This window comes from Chroicocephalus ridibundus, chromosome 2, assembly GCF_963924245.1.
Source record: "Chroicocephalus ridibundus chromosome 2, bChrRid1.1, whole genome shotgun sequence".
Classification (NCBI taxonomy): Eukaryota; Metazoa; Chordata; class Aves; order Charadriiformes; family Laridae; genus Chroicocephalus; species Chroicocephalus ridibundus.
In genome coordinates, this window is record NC_086285.1 from 169,165,648 (window position 1) to 169,185,714 (window position 20,067).

At 63.9% G+C, this 20,067-nt stretch overlaps 1 protein-coding gene across 5 annotated transcripts in view; it reads left to right on the top strand.

Moving 5' to 3' along the window:
* The window catches only part of MROH1 (maestro heat like repeat family member 1), a 69,133-nt gene continuing 49,066 nt past the window's right edge, over positions 1–20,067 (top strand). For all 5 annotated transcript variants that reach the window (XM_063327703.1, XM_063327705.1, XM_063327704.1 and 2 more), the window contains exons 1-9: positions 1–82; positions 1,383–1,763; positions 4,252–4,397; positions 5,226–5,357; positions 6,383–6,545; positions 7,866–7,964; positions 17,370–17,521; positions 18,023–18,163; positions 19,013–19,105. In XM_063327703.1, the coding sequence (XP_063183773.1) occupies positions 1,742–1,763; positions 4,252–4,397; positions 5,226–5,357; positions 6,383–6,545; positions 7,866–7,964; positions 17,370–17,521; positions 18,023–18,163; positions 19,013–19,105 (948 nt within the window). In that variant the 5' untranslated portion in view covers positions 1–82; positions 1,383–1,741. The remainder of the gene's footprint in view (positions 83–1,382; positions 1,764–4,251; positions 4,398–5,225; positions 5,358–6,382; positions 6,546–7,865; positions 7,965–17,369; positions 17,522–18,022; positions 18,164–19,012; positions 19,106–20,067) is intronic.

The following is a 20,067-nucleotide window of genomic DNA, read 5'->3' on the forward strand; positions in this document are numbered from 1 at the left end:
GCGTGGCTAGTAGGGGGCGTGGCCAAGTGGGGGGGACGCACCCGGAAGCGGCGCCGGTCACCGAGCGGGTCCCGATCCGGCGGTGAGTGCGGCGGCGGCGGGGGGGGGGGACATACCGGAGAGGAGATTTGGGGGGGGGTTCAGGGAGGGGGAGAGGGATTTAGGGGACACAATGTGGTGGTCGCTTCCCCGAGGTGCCTGTTGTCCCCCCCCGGCTCCTTTGGGGCGGGGGCTGTGGGGTTTTGGGGCCTAGCTCTAGCCGGACCGCCGGGCACCCGGGGAGAGGGTGGGTGAGGTGGCCCGGTTGGGCAAGCTCGGTGTCTCCGCCGTTTCCCGCCCTTAGGGGGCATCCTGGGGCCGTTCCCCCCCCCCCCCCACTCCCCCCACCCTTGTCGTTCTGGGGGTGGTTGGCCCCCCCGGGGACCTGCTGCGGGGGGGGGGGAGGCTTGTGGTGTGGGGCGGGGGGGGGGGGGGAAGTATTGAATATAAAATCACCGAAGGGGTTGGGCTGGAAGGGACATTTAAAGGCCTCCCAGTGCCCCCCCCGCCCTGCCCTGGGCAGGGACATCTTCAACTAGCCCAGGTTGCCCAAAGCCCCGTCCAACCTGGCCTTGAACCCCTCCAGGGATGGGGCAGCCGCAGCTTCTCGGGGCAACCCGGGCCAGGGGCTCACCGCCCTCGACAGCCAAGAATTTCTGCCCGAGATCTCATCTCAATCTCCCCTTTTCCAGTTTAAACCAGTTCCCCCTCGTCCCGGGGCTCCCCTCCCTGCTCCAGAGTCCCTCCCCAGCTTTCCCGGAGCCCCTTGAGGGCCTGGAAGGGGCTGGAAGGTCTCCGCGGAGCCTTCTCTTCTCCAGGCTGAACCCCCCCAGCTCTCTCAGCCTGTCCTCCCAGCAGAGGGGCTCCAGCCCTCCCGGCATCTCCGGGGCCTCCTCCGGCCCCCGCTCCGACACCTCCGTGTCCTTTTTGTCCTGAGGCCCCAGAGCCGGATGCGGTATCATCCCTCAAATCTTATTTTACTGACGACTTGTTCTTTTCTGGTCTGGAGCTGGTCAGTCAACGAGCTGAGCCCCGACTCAGGGTTCCCAGCCCTTGCAGGTGCTGGAAACTTCGCTCCCTCGCTTTTGTTTGGGTTTTTAGGGAGAAATATTTGGAGCACGGTCTGGGCTCCTGCAGGGCTCGGAGCAGGGTTGGGGCTGGGGGGGGGGCTCGCTAACGGGTCACCCGCCTCGGGCTCCTCAGCCAGCGCCGTCTCGCCAAATCTCGGGGCTGCCGTTCCAAATTCCTCGCCGTAACGTGGAAGGGCCGGGGGGAGGCTGGCGTTGGGATCCTTTAGCTTTCCGAGCGTGTTTTGCTGATGTAAAATGTCCTCCCGTTCGCAGGGCGCGGAGGGGAGCGGAACCCGGGATGCGTTCCCTCCGGCTCCGACCTCGATAAGGGACGGTGCCGGCGCCCATGGAATCGCGGCGCCCGCTGCCCGCTGGCCTCTGGGAACCGCAGCTCGGGCGGGCTGTCTGCGAGGAGCTGGCGTTTCCCCTTCCCGGCGGCTTTTGTAGAACATCTCCTCCGCTTCCCTGCGCCCACCGTTGGCTTTCTGACCCCCACCGGAACCGCAAACGGTTTTCTTTCTCCCTGAAAGTAAAGGCAGCGCGTAAAAATAGGTTCCCCAGGGATCCCCGGGTTTGAGAGAGAGGAAGCCGCCGACTGCCTTCTGCTGGTGGGGAAGCTGAAAACGCGGAGCATGACGGAGTCACGGATAAAACGTGAGTGCGGGAGCGCGGTGGGAGCCGTTGAGGGGCTTCGGGGCACCGGCCCTGCCGTTGCGGGGGGGGGGGGGGTCTCCATCCGCAACCCCCATCCTCGCCTCGGGCTGCTCCTTCCGCCCAGCCCCAGCGCCGATTTTCCGCGCCGCTTCGGTGGGGACGGAGCCCGGTGGGGAATTCTCTATCGTTAATAAGGTTAAATTGCCTTGCGGGTGCCCCGGGTGTTGGGGGTTTGGGGGGGGGGGGGGGGGGGGGGCTCAGCTCTGTCTGTGGAGCTGCCGGATCCGGGCTGCCGTCGCTGCCTGCAGCATCCGGAGGGACGAAGTGGCGGGGGACGGGAGGAGGGAGCGGTTCTCCGCGCGCCGTAATTCCCTGCCCTAGAAATTAATCTCGGGCCTTGCCTCTGCTGCAAATTGCCCGAGCTCGAAAACAGTCTCTCGGTGCTTAAAGTGGCGTAAACCCCTGTGCGTTTTCCTAAATTAATCCCGGCCAGCTTTGAAAATGAATCTTTCTTTTTTTTTTTTTTTCCTCCTTGTTAAGGCAATAAAGAATTTTCTGGTTTAATTAAGCCGCGGGGAAGGGGTGGGAGCAGGAATTACCTTCAGCAGCTGCAGCACCGGCTCACGGTGGCTTTAACGTGACCGTGGGGCGAACGTCTCCGCACCCCACCCATGGAAATGAATGAAACACCCCCCCACCCCCCAAAAAATGGGGCAGGGCGGGAGCCCCCCCGGGGTGGGACCGGACGGCTGCTCGGGCAAGACGGGTGGCTCCTCCTGGCCTGGAAGCAGGAGGGGAAGGGACAAGGGACACCGTCACCCTCCTCGTGCCACCCTCAGTGGTGGCCGTAGATGTTTTTGAGGCAGCGCAGCGTCCCCTCGGGGCTGGGCATCCTGGTGGGTCTTCACCCCCCCCTGCCCCCGGTGACGGGACGTCCTCAGACGAGGGGCCGTGCTGTCGCAGAGGCGGCCTGCTCTGAAACTAATTAACCTTATTACGGCAAAGGCCCTAATGAGAGATAACGCCGCCGCTCCAGGATAACGATTAGGCTCTCGGAGCGGGGGGGTCGCGGGCCGACGGGCGTGAGGGAGCGGCTCTGGTCCGCAGGCGTGTGGCTCCGCCGCCGCCGGTGGGACCCCGGTGGGCTCCGTCCCTCTGACGGCGTCCGATCCGCTTCCCCCCCCCGCCTCCCCGGAGAGCTTCATCTGGCGGTGGGATTCAGCAGCACGGGGGCTCCCCCAGCCCCTGGCCTTCAAGGACGTGCCCTTGGTAGGTCCCATGCGACGGCTCAGCCCCGCGCGGGTTCCCCAGGGGCCTCAGGTGACGCCGGCACCCGGCTGTAGAGCGGAGCCCGTCCCCCGGTGCGGCTGCCCAGCCCTAAATCTCCGGTGTAATAAATGACGGAACGGTTTGGGTGGGAAGGGACCCTCAAAGGCCAACCAGTGCCACCCCCTGCCCTGGGCAGGGACACCTCCCACCAGCCCAGGTCGCTCCGTGCCCCGGCCAACCCGGCCTTGAACCCCTCCAGGGATGGGGCAGCCACAGCTTCTCGGGGCAACCTGGGCCAGGGGCTCACCAGCTTCATCGTGGAGAATTTCTGCCTTATTTTTAATCTCAATCTCCCCTCTTTTGGTTTAAAACCCTTCCCCCTCGTCCCGTGGCTCCCCTCCCTGCTCCAGAGTCCCTCCCCAGCTTTCCCGGAGCCCCTTGAGGGGCTGGAAGGGGCTGGAAGGTCTCCGCGGAGCCTTCTCTTCTCCAGGCTGAACCCCCCCAGCTCTCTCAGCCTGTCCTCCCAGCAGAGGGGCTCCAGCCCTCCCGGCATCTCCGGGGCCTCCTCCGGCCCCGCTCCGACACCTCCGTGTCCTCCCGATGTCCCCGGGGCTGGAGGCAGCACTGCAGGGGGGTCTCCCCTGAGCGGAGCAGAGGGGCAGAATCCCCCCCTCGCCCCCCTGCCCACGCTGCTGGGGATGCAGCCCAGGCTGCGGGGGGGTTTCTGTGCTGCCAGCGCACGGTGCCGGCTCATGGGCAGCGTTTCCCCCCCCCTCCCCAGCCCCCCCAATCCTTCCTTCTCCCTGCACCAGTGAGAAACCTTAGAGCCGGGTTCCCCTTGGCCCCGGGGGCTGACGCGGCGCTGAGCGGTGCCTGTAGGGTCTGCAGGGATAAAAAAAACCCAAACCCCCTGTGAAGTGTCCGGCCCTGCCGGGGGGTGAGTGAGGATGAATGAGGCCTTGGGGAACAGGGAAGGGCGGCGTGCGGGGTGCCTTCGAGTTAAAGGTGCCTTATTTCGGGTGGGGAGCCCAGAAGAAAGGGTTTTTGGTGGGGGCTCGTCGAGCGGGAAACAAAAGGGCCGGTGAAGGTTAACGTAGCTGCGCGCGCGGCTCGCGGGAAGATGGGTGAAAACGCACGGAGGCTCTTCTTTTCCTCCTCTTGTTGGTCCGGGAGACGTTCGGGGAATGCCAAATCTTTGCCACTTGCCTGTCTCGCTCAGGGCTTGCGACGACGTTGATGGACGCCACGACGGATAAGGACCCGCTAGTCCAGGAGCAGATCTACAACGCTTTGTGCCACCTGGGGGAATCCGAGCCGGAGGAGATCCTCAACTCTTGCGACGAGTACCTCCGGCAGCACGACAAGGTGGGGGGCTCCTCCGCTCCGTCCTGGGGGTGTCCGCAGGATGAGAAGTATTGCCTGGGGCGGCTCGGGGGGGGCGTTGACTCTGTCAGCAAGCCAGGGAGGGACGACAGGACGATGGGAGCTGGTGAGGGGTTCTGGAGAAGGAGGAGAAGGGTCTGGAGAACTTGTGAGGAGCGGCTGAGGGAGCTGGGGGTGTTCAGCCTGGAGAAAAGGGGGCCGAGGGGAGACCTTCTCGCTCTCCGCAGCTCCCTGAAAGGAGGGGGCAGCCAGGGGGGGTCGGGCTCTTCTCCCAAGGAACAGGCCACGGGACAAGAGGGAACAGCCTCCAGTTGCGCCAGGGCAGGTTTCGGATGGATATCGGGGAAAATTCCTTCATGGAAAGGGCTGTCGGGCGTTGGAAGAGGCTGCCCAGGGCAGCGGGGGAGTCGCCATCCCCGGAGGGATGGAAAAGCCGGGCAGACGCGGCGCATAGAGATAAGGTTTCGCGATGGGTTTCGTCAGCGTTGGGTTGATGGTTGGACTCCGTGATCCGAAAGGTCCTTTCCAACCCGGGCCGTTCTCCGATTCCCTGATTCTACACCCGGGAGGATCTTGGTCCGAGGCGCTGGAGTTGCGGGGGTGAAGAACCGGTGATGATACGCTGTCGTGGATGAGAGAAAGGGAGCAAAACTTGGTTGGCGCTTCGAGTCGTTGCCTTTCCCCGTGCGGGAAACGCTAGCCAGACCCTTGCCGGGCATCTCTGGGACGCACGAGTTTCTCTGGCCCCGGGGGCGGCCGCGACGCCGTGCTCGGCTTGGCTGACCGTCCGCTTTCTCCCTCCCGTTCCAGCTGGCCTACCCTCACCGGGTGATCATCCTGAAAGCGATGGAGACGGTGGTGAAGAACAACATCGCCCTCTTGGACAAAAGCACGGCCAAGGTGGTTATTTTCCTGGCGTCTAATGAAATGACCAAGTCAAAGGTACGACCTGAAAGCTCTGGGTTCTTCCTGTCGTCGTTCTTGTCCGGGCCCTTTTTGCCCCCGATGCCGTCGTTGCAGGCAAAGCTGCGGGTTTTTGGGGCTGCCCCCAATGGTAGCGATTGCTGGGACGGCGTTTGTGGAAGGGAAGAGCTGGGTCTGTGCCATCTTGTGGAGATGGGACGGCTGAGGGAGTAGGGGACGGGCGACGTCCCTCTCCCTGGGGGGAGCTGGGGATGGGTTCGGCTGACGGTTTTCTTCCAGCACGGCATGCATCCACAGCCAAATAAAATCCGGATGCTGCGAAGGACCTGGGCAAGTGGGTATCGGAGCAGGAAGGAGCCTTGAGGGGCTGCAGGTCCACGGAGGGGAAAGATCACGTCTGAATCTTGAGCCTGTTGTTCCAAATCGGGGAACGGTTTGGGTGGGAAGGGACATTTAAAGGCCACTCGGTGCCACCCCCTGCCCCGGGCAGGGACGTCTTCAACTAGAACACGTTGCTCCGAGCCCCGGCCAACCTGGCCTTGAACCCCTCCAGGGATGGGGCAGCCAAAGCTTCTCCGGGTGACCTGGGCCAGGGGCTCACCAGCTTCATCATGGAGAATTTCTGCCTTATTTTTAATCTCAATCTCCCCTCTTTGGGTTTAAAACCCTTCCCCCTCGTCCCGTGGCTCCCCTCCCTGCTCCAGAGTCCCTCCCCAGCTTTCCCGGAGCCCCTTGAGGGCCTGGAAGGGGCTGGAAGGTCTCCGCGGAGCCTTCTCTTCTCCGGGCTGAACCCCCCCAGCTCTCTCAGCCTGTCCTCCCAGCAGGGGGGCTCCAGCCCTCCCGGCATCTCCGGTGCCTCCTCCGGCCCCCGCTCCGACACCTCCGTGTCCTTCTGCTGTTGGTGGTCCCGGAGCTGGAGGCCCGTGGAATTAGCCCATGCCACGCAATTCCCCGCGGCGTTTGGAGCCAGGCGCGATGCCCGGCATTTAAACGAAGCAGAAGAACGGCGTCTGGTCTGATGTGGTTTCCTCCCCCCGCCCCAGGAGGTGATCCGGGACTGGCAACAAGCCGCGAGCGACGTCCTCGTGGCGGTGGGGCAGCGCTTCATCAACAAGGTGATGGAGGAGGTGCTCACCAAATTCCAGCCGGGGATCCTGCCCCACTACTTCGTCATGCAGACGTTCGCCAACCTCTCGGTGTCGAACGGTGAGTTGGCACCCGGCCGCGCTGGGGCGGGGGGGGGGGGGGATCGGGGGGAGCCGCGGAAGCGCGTCCTGGCCTTCGGGCATCGTCGGTCACGCCGGCCCCCAGCAGCTCCGCGGTGTGGTCCGCGCGAAAACCGAGCTTCTCGGGATCTTTACGGCTTAGGCTTGATGCCGCTAAACGATGGGGTTGCGATGAAACGCCCTGAAAAAGCAGCGGGCGCCAGCACGGCGCGGAGGAGCGCGGTCGGTGTGAATGGCTTCCTCGTGGCGTCCTTCGTGCCCCTTCTCTTGGCGGGAGATGGGGCAGAAGGAAGGGGGAAGGCCGGTGCTGCGGGGAGCCCGGCCTCGGGAAGAGATTGGGAAAACCCCGCTCTCTTCTTGGCTGCCCTTCCCGGGGAGCCGCTGCGACTCCCGTCCTCAGCGCTGAGACGGGGGAGCGGAGGGCAGCCCCTCGTCCAGGGATCACGGGGGGAACGCCAACGGGCGACGACAGCTCGTCCTGCAGCAGCCTGAGCAAAGCTCCGCATCCCGGAGCCGCTCCGGGACGCGTCAGGCTCTCCCTGGTGGTTCCGCTTTTTCCCTGGGGAAAAGGGAAAGCCACGGCGGAGGCTTCGGCTCTGCCCCGGGGGTGCCGGTGCTTGGCCCTGTCCCTCCGCAGTAGCCGGAGGAAAAAAATCCCTCGGTGGGGACGGAGGGATGCGATGCTCCTGGACGTGGGGCGGGGGGCAGGCGGTAATTCCCGGAGGAATGCCTGGAAAAACGTACGGAGCTGAGAAATCCCACGCGGCTCGGCTTCAGGGCTCGGCGGAGCTCTGAAAAATGTTTGCCCGCTTAAAAGCAGCGGGAACTGGAGGCGCCCGACCCTCTTCCGTAGAGAGCTCCCCGCCGGGGCTCTTGCCTCCAGCCGTCCCGGAGAGACCCAAGTTTAAAAATGAGAATTCTAGGACGGGATTTCTGAAAAATAGAAGTCTGGCGGCGGAACGGCGCCGGCAGCGAGCGGGACGTAGCCCGGAGCTCACCGACTTTGAGAAATAGGCACGAACGTCCCGGGGGCAGGGGGGGGCTGGGAGGACTTGCGAGGGGCTGCCGCGCTGGAGCCGTCTCCGCTGCTCCCCCCCCCCCGCCACCCCCACCACCACCCCCCCCCAACCCCCGGGGCTCTCGGCGGCTCGTTTGTGGTAAAATCGGGCTCCTGGCTCCTGTTCCCTTTGGATGCCGGCGGGATCCTGCCGGCTCTGTGTCCTGCGTAGGCCGGGGGGGGGCCGCCGAGCGGCGCTTGCGTGTGTCTGCTGCGAGCGAACGTCTCCCGCTTCCTTCCCAGTGTTCGGAATGGTGCCTTTTCTCAACTCCATCCTCGGGACGATGCTGCCCATGCTGGGAATGGCCAAACAGGACCACATGAAGTCCGTCTTCTGCTACGGTAAGGTTTTTCTGGCTCTTTCCGGGACCGAAGTGGTTTTTAGATACGTTGTGAAAGATTTTTTTTTTTTCCCCCTTCCCTGGAAAAGGAGGGACCGTGGATGGGGGCTGGAGAGCTGGCTCGGATGAACCTTTCCGGAATGTCTGGGAGCAGGGATTTGGCCGGCTTTGGGAAGGGATGGAGAGTCGTCAGCTCTAGGTCGTGGGGATCCTACCAAAGTCCTCCTCCTGATCCCTGTCGCTCCCGTGTCATGGCCCAGCGAGTTCTGGTGCTCTTTGCTTTCTCCTCTGGTGAAGAAGACGTAGATGCTCCAGAACCATCCCGACTCCGGTCGAGGTGACCGGCCCGGTGGGATGAGGGAAGGAAGAGGGATGCGCTACTTGAGACCCTCTTATAAACCAAGCTGTGTCTTTATCGACACCGTGAACCCGGCGCCTCGCAACGGCGCCAGCGTTGACCCTGACGGGGACTGGGAGGAGGCCGGGGTGCAGCGGCCGCTTCTGTAAATCTCGTGAGCCGTTTGGAGGATGTGACACTCTTGGTGGGTTGGCAGGATTGTCACGGGGCTCCCTTCTCGTGACGCCCCTCCTCCAGCCCTGGGCTCGCCCGAAAAACTGCGGCAGGGTTTGGTGCAGAAGCACCAGCACTTAACACGGCTGACAAAGAGCCGACTCGCTTGTCATAGTGTCACGGAATGATTTGGGTGGGAAGGGACCTTAAAGACCACCCAGTGCCACCCCCTGCCCTGGGCAGGGACACCTCCCACCAGCCCAGGTTGCCCAAAGCCCCGTCCAACCTGGCCTTGAACCCCTCCAGGGATGGGGCAGCCACAGCTTCTCCGGGCAACCTGGGCCAGGGACTCACCAGCTTCATCATGGAGAATTTCTGCCTTATTTTTAATCTCAGTCTCCCCTTTTCCAGTTTAAACCAGTTCCCCCTCGTCCCGTGGCTCCCCTCCCTGCTCCAGAGTCCCTCCCCAGCTTTCCCGGAGCCCCTTGAGGGCCTGGAAGGGGCTGGAAGGTCTCCCCGGAGCCTTCTCTTCTCCAGGCTGAACCCCCCCAGCTCTCTCAGCCTGTCCTCCCAGCAGAGGGGCTCCAGCCCTCCCGGCATCTCCGGGGCCTCCTCCGGCCCCGCTCCGACACCTCCGTGTCCTTCTTATGTGGAGGACTCCAGAGCTGGACGCAGGTTTCCAGGTGGGGTCTCCCCCGAGCGGAGCAGAGGGATAGAATCCCCTCCCTCGTCTCTAGCCGGAGCCGATCCACCTTCCCCTGGACACGGTGGCCCGTCACGGTGTGGCTCCTGGCCCGAGCGGCTTTGTCCGTTGACCAGCGAGATGCCCTCCCACTCGCAGGGCGGTAGCGCCTGCCTCTCGGACGGCGGGACGGCGCGCGGCCCCCCCGGCGGGCGCCACCTTGGTATCCGGCAGAGGTTCCTCGGGCTTCGTGGTTTGCTTTCCACGGCTGGGCGAAAATAAACGGGGTTTGGCGGGGGGGGGGGGGGGGGAGTGTGGGTCCAAGGGCGCCGCGAGAGAGGCGGGGGGAGCTGCTGGCAGCACACCGCTGGGGCGGTCGCTCTTATCTCTCGCCGATAGCGAGGTCCAAGGCCTGGGAAATTGCTGCTGCGGCTGCGCGCGTCGAGGAACGAATGGGCTGAGCGGGAGCAGCCCGGCGAAACGCAGGGGTGGATGCAGGGCTACCCTCAGCGGCAGCGTCTAGTTCTGCTGGAAACGAGGAGGTTTGCGTCCGAACTCGTTCCCGGGAGCCGCTGTGGTCGACGTAACGCCCGGATTTGAAGGGCCGCTTCGACCTTAAGAGCTTCTCGGGCTGCGACGTCCAGCTCAAAGCAAGAACGTGCAACGCCGGGGGCTGTTTCCCTACAGGCGCGTTCTCCGAAAGCCAAGGCCGAGGGCGGGCGACCTCGGTGAATACGAACCATCCTCCCCCGAGTCGAGTACAGCCAGACCCCGGCGCCGGTTTGGTCCCCGGGGTGGTGGTGGAGGGGGGGGATGGTTGGTGTGGGCGGCTCAGGTGGTTTACGCCGGCTGCGGGCGACGGCAGATAGCGGGCGACGTGTTTACGGCCGGGAGGTCTGGTGCCGTTCCTGTCCCGGAGGGTTTATCAGCCCTGCGGAGGATCGTAGAATCATGGAATCATCGGCCGGTTTGAGTGGGAAGGGATTCCCGACCCCCCGCCGTGAGCAGGGACATCTTCAACCAGCCCAGGTGGCTCCGAGCCCCGTCCGACCTGGCCTTGAACCCCTCCAGGGATGGGGCAGCCACAGCTTCTCGGGGCAACCTGGGCCAGGGGCTCACCAGCTTCATCGTGGAGAATTTCTGCCTTATTTTTAATCTCAATCTCCCCTTGTTTGGTTTAAAACCCTTCCCCCTCGTCCCGTGGCTCCCCTCCCTGCTCCAGAGTCCCTCCCCAGCTTTGCCGGAGCCCCTCGAGGGCCTGGAAGGGGCTGGAAGGTCTCCGCGGAGCCTTCTCTTCTCCAGGCTGACCCCCCCCAGCTCTCTCAGCCTGTCCTCCCAGCAGAGGGGCTCCAGGAGAAGGGATCATAGACGGGATCGTGCGTAGGAGAAGGGATCCTTCTCCTCGTGGGGAGGACCAGCCTGGCCCGTGGGGCTGGTAGGACTCACTTCTGAGGTTCGGGTGGCTCTTTCCAGAGGACCGTTCCGCCGTCGGCAGCTCTTTCCCCTTCATCCCTTCCAGCAATCCCTTCTTTCGGCTTTCTTTTCCCCACTCCGCTTGGTCTTGGGAAGGGCGACGTCCCGGCTCCGCACGTTTTCCTCCCGAAACGAGCCCGTAGCCGCCGGCGGCGAGGCGCGGTCGGTCTGTGGCTCTTGCAGAGAACGCGCAAGCCCTTCGCCCGCGTCCTAAAGCGCGCGGAGCCTCCGCGGCGCTGCCCGCGCCGGGTCTGGAGCAGGACCTGCCCCCATCCCGAAACCTGGGGAGGCCACAGCATCTCCTGGGCTGCCAGGAATGGGATGGAGAGGGGGATTTGGGGAGTGATCCTGGGCTGAATGTTTGGATGGAGAGGGGGATTTGGGGACGTGATCCTGGGCTGAATGCAGGGATGGAGAGGGGGATTTGGGGACGTGATCCTGGGCTGAATGTGGGGATGGAGAGGGGGATTTGGGGACGTGATCCTGGGCCAAACACAGGGATGGAGAGGGGGATTTGGGGACGTGATCCTGGGCTGAATGTTTGGATGGAGAGGGGGATTTGGGGACGTGATCCTGGGCTGAATGTATGGATGGAGAGGGGGATTTGGGGACGTGATCCTGGGTTGAATGTATGGATGGAGAGAGGGATCTGGGGACGTGATCCTGGGCTGAATGTATGGATGGAGAGGGGGATTTGGGGACGTGATCCTGGGCTGAATGTTTGGATGGAGAGGGGGATTTGGGGACGTGATCCTGGGCTGAATGTATGGATGGAGAGGGGGATTTGGGGACGTGATCCTGGGCTGAATGTGGGGATGGAGAGGGGGATTTGGGGACGTGATCCTGGGCTGAATGCAGGGATGGAGAGGGGGATTTGGGGACGTGATCCTGGGTTGAATGAGGGGATGGAGAGGGGGATTTGGGGACGTGATCCTGGGTTGAATGCGGGAATGGAGAGGGGGATCTGGGGACGTGATCCTGGGCTGAATGCAGGGATGGAGAGGGGGATTTGGGGACGTGATCCTGGGCTGAATGTATGGATGGAGAGGGGGATTTGGGGACGTGATCCTGGGCTGAATGTATGGATGGAGAGGGGGATTTGGGGACGTGATCCTGGGCTGAATGTTTGGATGGAGAGGGGGATTTGGGGACGTGATCCTGGGCTGAATGTATGGATGGAGAGGGGGATTTGGGGACGTGATCCTGGGCTGAATGTTTGGATGGAGAGGGGGATTTGGGGACGTGATCCTGGGCTGAATGTTTGGATGGAGAGGGGGATTTGGGGACGTGATCCTGGGCTGAATGTATGGATGGAGAGGGGGATTTGGGGACGTGATCCTGGGTTGAATGCAGGGATGGAGAGGGGGATTTGGGGACGTGATCCTGGGCTGAATGTTTGGATGGAGAGGGGGATTTGGGGACGTGATCCTGGGCTGAATGTATGGATGGAGAGGGGGATTTGGGGACGTGATCCTGGGCTGAACGTGGGGATGGAGAGGGGGATTTGGGGACGTGATCCTGGGTTGAATGCGGGAATGGAGAGGGGGATCTGGGGACGTGATCCTGGGCTGAATGTTTGGATGGAGAGGGGGATTTGGGGACGTGATCCTGGGCTGAATGCAGGGATGGAGAGGGGGATTTGGGGACGTGATCCTGGGCTGAATGTGGGGATGGAGAGGGGGATTTGGGGACGTGATCCTGGGTTGAATGCAGGGATGGAGAGGGGGATTTGGGGACGTGATCCTGGGCTGAATGTGGGGATGGAGAGGGGGATTTGGGGAGTGATCCTGGGCTGAATGTATGGATGGAGAGGGGGATTTGGGGACGTGATCCTGGGCTGAATGTTTGGATGGAGAGGGGGATTTGGGGACGTGATCCTGGGCTGAATGCAGGGATGGAGAGGGGGATTTGGGGACGTGATCCTGGGCTGAATGTATGGATGGAGAGGGGGATTTGGGGAGTGATCCTGGGCTGAATGTATGGAGGAAGAGGGGGATCTGGGGACGTGATCCTGGGTTGAATGCAGGGATGGAGAGGGGGATCTGGGGACGTGATCCTGGGCTGAACGTGGGGATGGAGAGGGGGATTTGGAGAGTGATCCTGGGCTGAATGCAGGGATGGAGAGGGGGATTTGGGGACGTGATCCTGGCTTTACCGCTCCGGAGGAGTCCGCAAGGTGCTGCTTTCTGACCCGGGAGAGGTGCTGCCCTCGGCGGCCCCGCTGTGGGGAAGGGAATGAGCTCCTAAACCTTTGCTGTGTCCTAAACCTTTGCTGCCTGAAGTGGCTCTTGCTCCTCGGGTTCCTGACTACAAGCTTTTTTTTTTTTGAAAAAAAAAAAAACAAACCAAAAAAACCGCGGGCGTAACATTGCCCGTCACCCCCCCGCATCCACCTGGCTTGAAGCCGGGGGAGGACTCTTAGGCGACGGTTTTGGCCGGCCGCGTTCGCTTTTGTCCAGACAAACTTCTCGACGAAGTTTAGGGAGGACTTCGCCTGAAGAAGGGTGTTTTCGACGGAGGGAAGGTTGCGGGGGGGGGGGGGGGGTCGAGATGGGGGTCTAGACTTTGCTCCCTGCTCCAGAGAGGTGCCGGGGGGGTGGGACAGGGGGGACCTTTCTGACCTCCCCAGCCCTCCGAGGTGCGCAGCCGTGGGAATTCAAGAGTTTCTGCCCAAAAGAGCTGCCGGACCCTCCCTGCCTTGGCTGGTTTCACCGCGGCACCGGCTCCAGGGTGCGGCGTCGCGCCCTTCTGCCGCCCGCCCGTCCGTCGTCTCCTTCATCCCTGCGTCCTTCCCATCCGGCCGAGCCACGGGGAACGGCTTGGGGCGAGGGGGGGGAGCTCCTGGCCCCCCACGAAGGCCAGAAGCGGGGCGATGACAGTCTCTTCCAGCGGGCAGGGCAGGTGCTCGCGCGGCGCTTCTCTTGCGTGACGGGGCGAGGGCCAGGAGGCGCGTGATGGAAACCATCTGGTTTTGGCGTGAGGTCGCGGCGTGACTCAGCGGCTTCGGATCCTGCCGGCCTGAAAATAAACGTCTGCCGGAGGCCGGGAGGGAGGGAGCGGAGCCTGGGCAAGCCCTGCCGCCGCAGCCTCCGAGGGCAGGCAGGGTCCCGGGCTCTTTCCCCTCTCCTCCTCCTCCTCCTCCTCCTCCTCCTCCTCTGGGGTCCCAGGCTCTTTTCTTTCTCCTTCTCCTCCTCCTCCTCCTCAGACCTGCTTCCTCCTCTGGGGTCCCAGGCTCTTTCTCCTCTTCTCCTCCTTCTTCTCCTCCTCGGATCTGCTTCCTCCTCTGGGGTCCCAGGCTCTTTCTTCTCTCCTCCTCCTCTTCTTCCTCCTTGGACCTGCTTCCTCCTCTCGGGTCCCAGGCTGTTTCTCCTCTTCTTCTCCTCCTCGTCCTCCTCCTTGGACCTGCTTTCTCCTCTGGGGTCCCGGGCTCTTTCTCCTCTTCTCCTTCTTCTCCACCTCCTCCTCCTTGTCCTCCTCCTCAGACCTGCTTCCTCCTCTGGCGTCCCGGGCTCTTTCTTCTCTGCTCCTCCTTCCTCCTCGTCCTCCTCCTCCTCCTCCTCGGACCTGCTTCCTCCTCTGGGGTCCTGGGCTCTTTCTCCTCTTCTCCTCCTCCTCCTTGGACCTGCTTCCTCCTCTGGGGTCCCGGGCTCTTTCCCCTCTCCTCCTCTTCCTCCTCCTTGGACCTGCTTCCTCCCTGGGGTCCCAGGCTGTTTCTCCTCTCCTCCTCCTCCTCCTCGGATCTGCTTCCTCCTCTGGGGTCCCGGGCTCTGTCTCCTCTTCTCCTCCTTCTCCTTCTCCTTCTCCTCCTCCTCGTCCTCGGATCTGCTTCCTCCTCTGTGGTCCCGGGCTCTTTCCCCTCTTCTCCTCCTCCTCCTCGTCTTCCTCCTCAGACCTGCTTCCTCCTCTGTGGTCCCGGGCTCTTTCCCCTCTTCTCCTCCTCCTCCTCGTCTTCCTCCTCAGACCTGCTTCCTCCTCTGGGGTCCTGGGCTCTTTCCCCTCCCCTCCTCCTCCTCCTCTTCCTCCTCGTCCTCGGATATGCTTCCTCCTCTGGGGTCCCAGGCTCTTTCCCCTCTTCTCCTCCTTCTCCTTCTCCTCCTTCTCCTTCTCCTCCTCCTCGTCCTCGGATCTGCTTCCTCCTCTGGGGTCCCGGGCTCTTTCCCCTCTTCTCCTCCTCCTCCTCCTCAGACCTGCTTCCTCCTCTGGCTGTGCTAACGTGGGCGCATGGAGCTCGTGCTCGGCGCGGGGGCCCAGAGAACTGGCGCGCCATCGAGTCATCTCACATCCTCAGGGGCTGGGTCGCACTCTCCGTCCCATCGGAGTAAAGGATCAGGCCCGACGGGGCTCCGGAGTCCCCAGCCGATAACTTGGGAACCGCTCGGGCTGCCCCGGGCCGTCTTTGTACCAGAAACGTTGCGCTCCTCCATCAAGCGGGGCCAACCGCGTCTTTCCTTCAGTCTCCCATCTTCTGCCGCCGTCTTACTGCCGGAAAATTCCTCCCCGGGGTACCAGGACTTTGGGGGCCGGGGTGGTGGTGGTGGGGTGTTTCTTCACCCCGTTAATGCGGGATGCGTGTTACGAGGTCTCCCTGCCCGGAGGAGCTGAGCAGGCTCCTGCTTTCCGGTCGGAGCTTTTGGTATCCCGTGGGAGCAGCAGCCCCCTTGCCAGGGGTGCTGCTGTAGGACGGTCCCGCAGGAGCCGACCTTCTCTAGCCAGGGCCGGCGAGCTCCTGCTGGGCTGTGGCGGCTGATCCTGCTCGGACCCGGTGAGCTCCGGAGGTGGCTCCAGCCTGGAGCAGGCTGCCATCCTTCTCCTCTCCCCTTGCCCCAGCCTCACCCCTCGTGGGTCCCGCTCCGCCGCTCGGTGGCCCGTGGGGATGCCGGGAGCCAGGGCTCTGGTCCTGCTTAGAGTCACAGCAGAGAATCACAGAATCACGGAATGGTTTGGGTGGGAAGGGACCGTCAAAGGCCACCCGGTGCCACCCCCTGCCCTGGGCAGGGACATCTTCAACTAGCCCAGGTTGCCCAAAGCCCCGTCCAACCTGGCCTTGAACCCCTCCAGGGATGGGGCAGCCACAGCTTCTCGGGGCAACCTGGGCCAGGGGCTCACCAGCTTCATCATGGAGAATTTCTGCCTTATTTTTAATCTCAATCTCCCCTCTTTTGGTTTAAAACCCTTCCCCCTCGTCCCGTGGCTCCCCTCCCTGCTCCAGAGTCCCTCCCAGCTTTCCCGGAGCCCCTTGAGGGCCTGGAAGGGGCTGGAAGGTCTCCGCGGAGCCTTCTCTTCTCCAGGCTGAACCCCCCCAGCTCTCTCAGCCTGTCCTCCCAGCAGAGGGGCTCCAGCCCTCCCGGCATCTCCGGGGCCTCCTCCATCCCCGCTCCGACACCTCCGTGTCCTCCCGATGTCCCCGGGGCTGGAGGCAGCACTGCAGGGGGGTCTCCCCCGAGCGGAGCAGAGGGGCAGAATCCCCCCCTCGCCCCCCTGCCCACGCTGCTGGGGATGCAGCCCAGGCTGCGGGGGGGTTTCTGTGCTGCCAGCGCACGGTGCCGGCTCATGGGCAGCGTTTCCCCCCTCCCCAGCCCCCCCAAGCCCTTCTCTCAGGGCTGCTCTCCATCCCCCCACCCCCAGCCGGGGCTGGCACCGGGGGCTGCCCCCACCCCGGGGCAGGACCCTGCCCTTGGCCCGGTTGGAGCCCAGGAGGTTCACAGGGGGCCACCTCTCCAGCCTGTGGCGGGTCCCTCTGGGCTTCCTTCGTTACAAAATGGCTAGTGAAGGGTGAGGAAGCTGCAAGAGCCTCGCCGTGCGTTAAGGGACAGCACGGCGAGGGGAAGCAGGGTCCGTGCACGTGCGCTCCGGTGCCCGGGGATGATGGGACGGGGCTGGAAGGAGCCGATGGCCGGGCAGAGGGGTGGGCTGGGGCCGTGGGGCGGACGGGGTGGCCACGCGGGGTTTGTAGGTGGCGTTTTTCCGGGGCTGCCCGCGAAGGGACAGTACGGGGGACGCTGCTTGGGCTGTTTGAGGGTTGTTTGAGCTGCCAGCTGAGACCTGCTCCTGGTGTTAGGTGATCCCTCCCTCGGCCGCCCCGGGGGCTCCGTAAATCCATGGGGAACCCCGTAAAGCCTCGGGGAGCCCCGTGAAGCCGTGGCGAAAGCTTCCTCGGCGGGGGGGAGGTGGAAGGCGGGTGTCCTCGGCGAACAGCCGAGCCTTGCGTCCGAGCCCGGACGCGTGCCTTTACGCCAACCCGCTCTCGTCGCTGGTCCGGTTCGCGAGAGGAAAAATAACATGCGTTCGCACGCAGCGCTTTGCTGGCCCGGGGACCGGGGGAAACTCGGCGTGTGGTGGGGTGCTCGGGCTTGCCTGTGGCCAGCGTAGCTGCTGAGGAACGCGTGGAAATGACGTAGAAATGAAAATCGGGTTGCCGTGGGTCCCCGGGGGCTGGTTATCCCTGGCTCGGGAAGGCCAAAGCAGCGTGTGTCTCCGGCCTGGCTACCTGCCAGGATCTCCGGTAGCCAAGCCACCGCTCGGGAAGTCTCTGAGCCTGATGGGAAGAGTCTCGGGTGCTTCTGCCCCCCCCCCCCCAACACCCGCAAGCCTCCAACTTTGAGATGCCACCCGGTAAAACGGCACGTCGCCCGTCTGCTTTCTGAGCGGGGTTGACACGAACGCCGCGCGGCGGGGGGGGGGGCGGGGGGGGGGACGGGGGGGAAAACCAACCCCATGGTGTGTCGCCGTCCGTCCCCCAGCTCTGCAGCACTTCAGCGAGAGCATCCAGGAGTACCTGGCCAACTTGGACAAGGCCCCCGACCCCACGGTGAGGAAGGACACCTTCTCCAACGAGATCTTCAGCGCCTACGAAGTGCTCTTCAACAGCTGGCTGCAGCACCGGGAAGCCAAGGTGGGGGGACGGGGGGGACGGGGACGCGGCGGGACCCCCCCCTGGGTGCGGAGCGTGGCGGGGGGCGGCGGGTCTGACATCGGCCTTGCGGCATCTCAGCGATTTAGGCTCCGGTTTAGGGCTGGGTGCTTTTCTCCTCGCGCCCCGCAGTTCCGCTGGGGTCCCTCTGTCCTCGTGTCGGGGGCGGAAGGTCACCAAGGGGTGGCTTGGTCCCCACGGCTGGAAAGCAGAGCGTGGGGGCGCTCCTGAAGGCCTTCGGGGCATACGCCGCAGCTGGGAGGTGGCCTCTGCTGGCGTGGGTGACGCATTTAAGCGTCCCCTTTCTCTGCTGAGCGCCCCTCGCGCTTAGACCGGCAAAGGCGGGCGAAATGCTGTCCCCGCCGCGGCCCAGAGGCTCGTAGGAGCACCGGGAAGAGCAGCTCCGTGGCAGCGGAGCGATGGTGCGGTGGCCCCGTCTGTCCGGGTCCGACCACACCGTTAAGGCGCCGTCTTTCCCCGCAGCTGAGACTGGCCGTGGTGGAGGCGATGGGACCTATGAGTTACCTGCTGCCCAGCGAAAAGCTGGAGGAGCAGCTCCCTAAGCTGATTCCGGGCATCCTCGCCCTCTACAAGAAGCACACGGAGGCCTTCTACATATCCAAGGTGAGCGGCTCCCGGTGCTGGCGTTGCTGGACGAGGACCCATCCCCGGTCCACGGACTTTTCCGTGTGAGATTCCCCCTCCCTGCATCATAACGAAAGGATAGGGGGCGGAGGGATGGAGAGCAGCCCTGAGAGAAGGGCTTGGGGGGGCTGGGGGAGGGCGGGGGGGAAACGCTGCCCATGAGCCGGCACCGTGCGCTGGCAGCACAGAAACCCCCCCGCAGCCTGGGCTGCATCCCCAGCAGCGTGGGCAGGGGGGCGAGGGGGGGGGATTCTGCCCCTCTGCTCCGCTCGGGGGAGACCCCCCTGCAGTGCTGCCTCCAGCCCCGGGGACATCGGGAGGACACGGAGGTGTCGGAGCGGGGCCGGAGGAGGCCCCGGAGATGCCGGGAGGGCTGGAGCCCCTCTGCTGGGAGGACAGGCTGAGAGAGCTGGGGGGGTTCAGCCTGGAGAAGAGAAGGCTCCGCGGAGACCTTCCAGCCCCTTCCAGGCCCTCAAGGGGCTCCGGGAAAGCTGGGGAGGGACTCTGGAGCAGGGAGGGGAGCCACGGGACGAGGGGGAAGGGTTTTAAACCAAAAGAGGGGAGATTTAGGTTAAAAATCAGGAAGAAATTCTCCATGATGAAGCTGGTGAGCCCCTGGCCCAGGTTGCCCCGAGAAGCTGTGGCTGCCCCATCCCTGGAGGGGTTCAAGGCCAGGTTCGAGGGGGCTTTGGGCAACCTGGGCTGGTGGGAGGTGGCCCTGCCCGGGGCAGGGGGGTTGGGAAGGGATGGTCTTTTAAGATCTTTTCCAACCCAAACGGTTCCGTGATGCCGTTGATTCTAACTGCATCCCGGTCTCTCGCTGAGCAGAGCCTCTGCCAGATCCTGGAAGCTTCTGTCAACATCGGGAGCCGCAGCCTGGACGTGCAGCTGGATTCTCTCCTGGGCACCCTGCACCCCCAGGTAAGGGCCGGGGCAGAGCGCGGCCGCCCTCAGCAAGGCGCCGGGGGGGGGAAGGGGGGCTTCCCCTATGGCCTGAGCTCGGTCTGCGGGGCTGGTGCCTTCCCCCGGAGCCGCCTGAGCGCCTGGTCATGCCCCTCTGAGGCTCCTCCGCTGCTCCCCGGCACCGGCGGCGGCACCGCCGAGCCCTCGGGCTCCGCTCTCTGAGATACGGCTGGAGTCACAAGCCCGGTTTTCCCCGCACGAGAAAACGGCTCTGACCTTCCCAGTTACGCGGCGGTTGGAACGGGAGCCGCCACAAAATCAACGGACCTTTCGAAAAGTTTGCGCTTTGAGGATAAGCCAGGGCTTCGACTGGCCACGGCAGCGAGCGGTGGCCGTGCCGCAGGGGGCAAGGAGCCCTTCTCAGGTTGCCGAGCCCGGACTCCTCCTCAGCCCGTCCTTCGTCCGCGGGCGGGCGAGGTCTTTTGTGTGACTACACCCTTAAAATCCTGCCGAAAACAGGGCTGAACAGTTGTTTTTTTTGGTTTTTTGGCTTTTTTTACAATACTTAACGGACCGTGAGTCTCGGAAGCGGCAGAGAGAGGCTCTCCTTTAAAATACACCCTTTCCCAAAGCGACGCCTTAACAACCGCCTACGGGAACGGTGCCGTTTGTCGGAACTTGTCCTTGAGGACGGGCTTGGCCGGGTTTAAAAGCAGCCGGTGGCTGCGGAGGGGCGGCTCCGGGACGCGGTTGCCCTCAACTGCGGCAGCTCTGGCTCGCGCCCAAATGTCTTTTTTCGGCGGATGGGAGCAAGCAGACGCGCGTTGTCCTTGCCGCAAAGTAAACCGAACGAAGAGCCTGAAGGATTTGAAAAGAGCCCGGGTGGGTTGACTCGTGAAGAGGTTGCGGAAGAGGCGGCCAGCGGTCCCGCCTGGCTGGTGGGACACGGTCGAAAGAGCTCCCGAGGAGGCACCTCCATC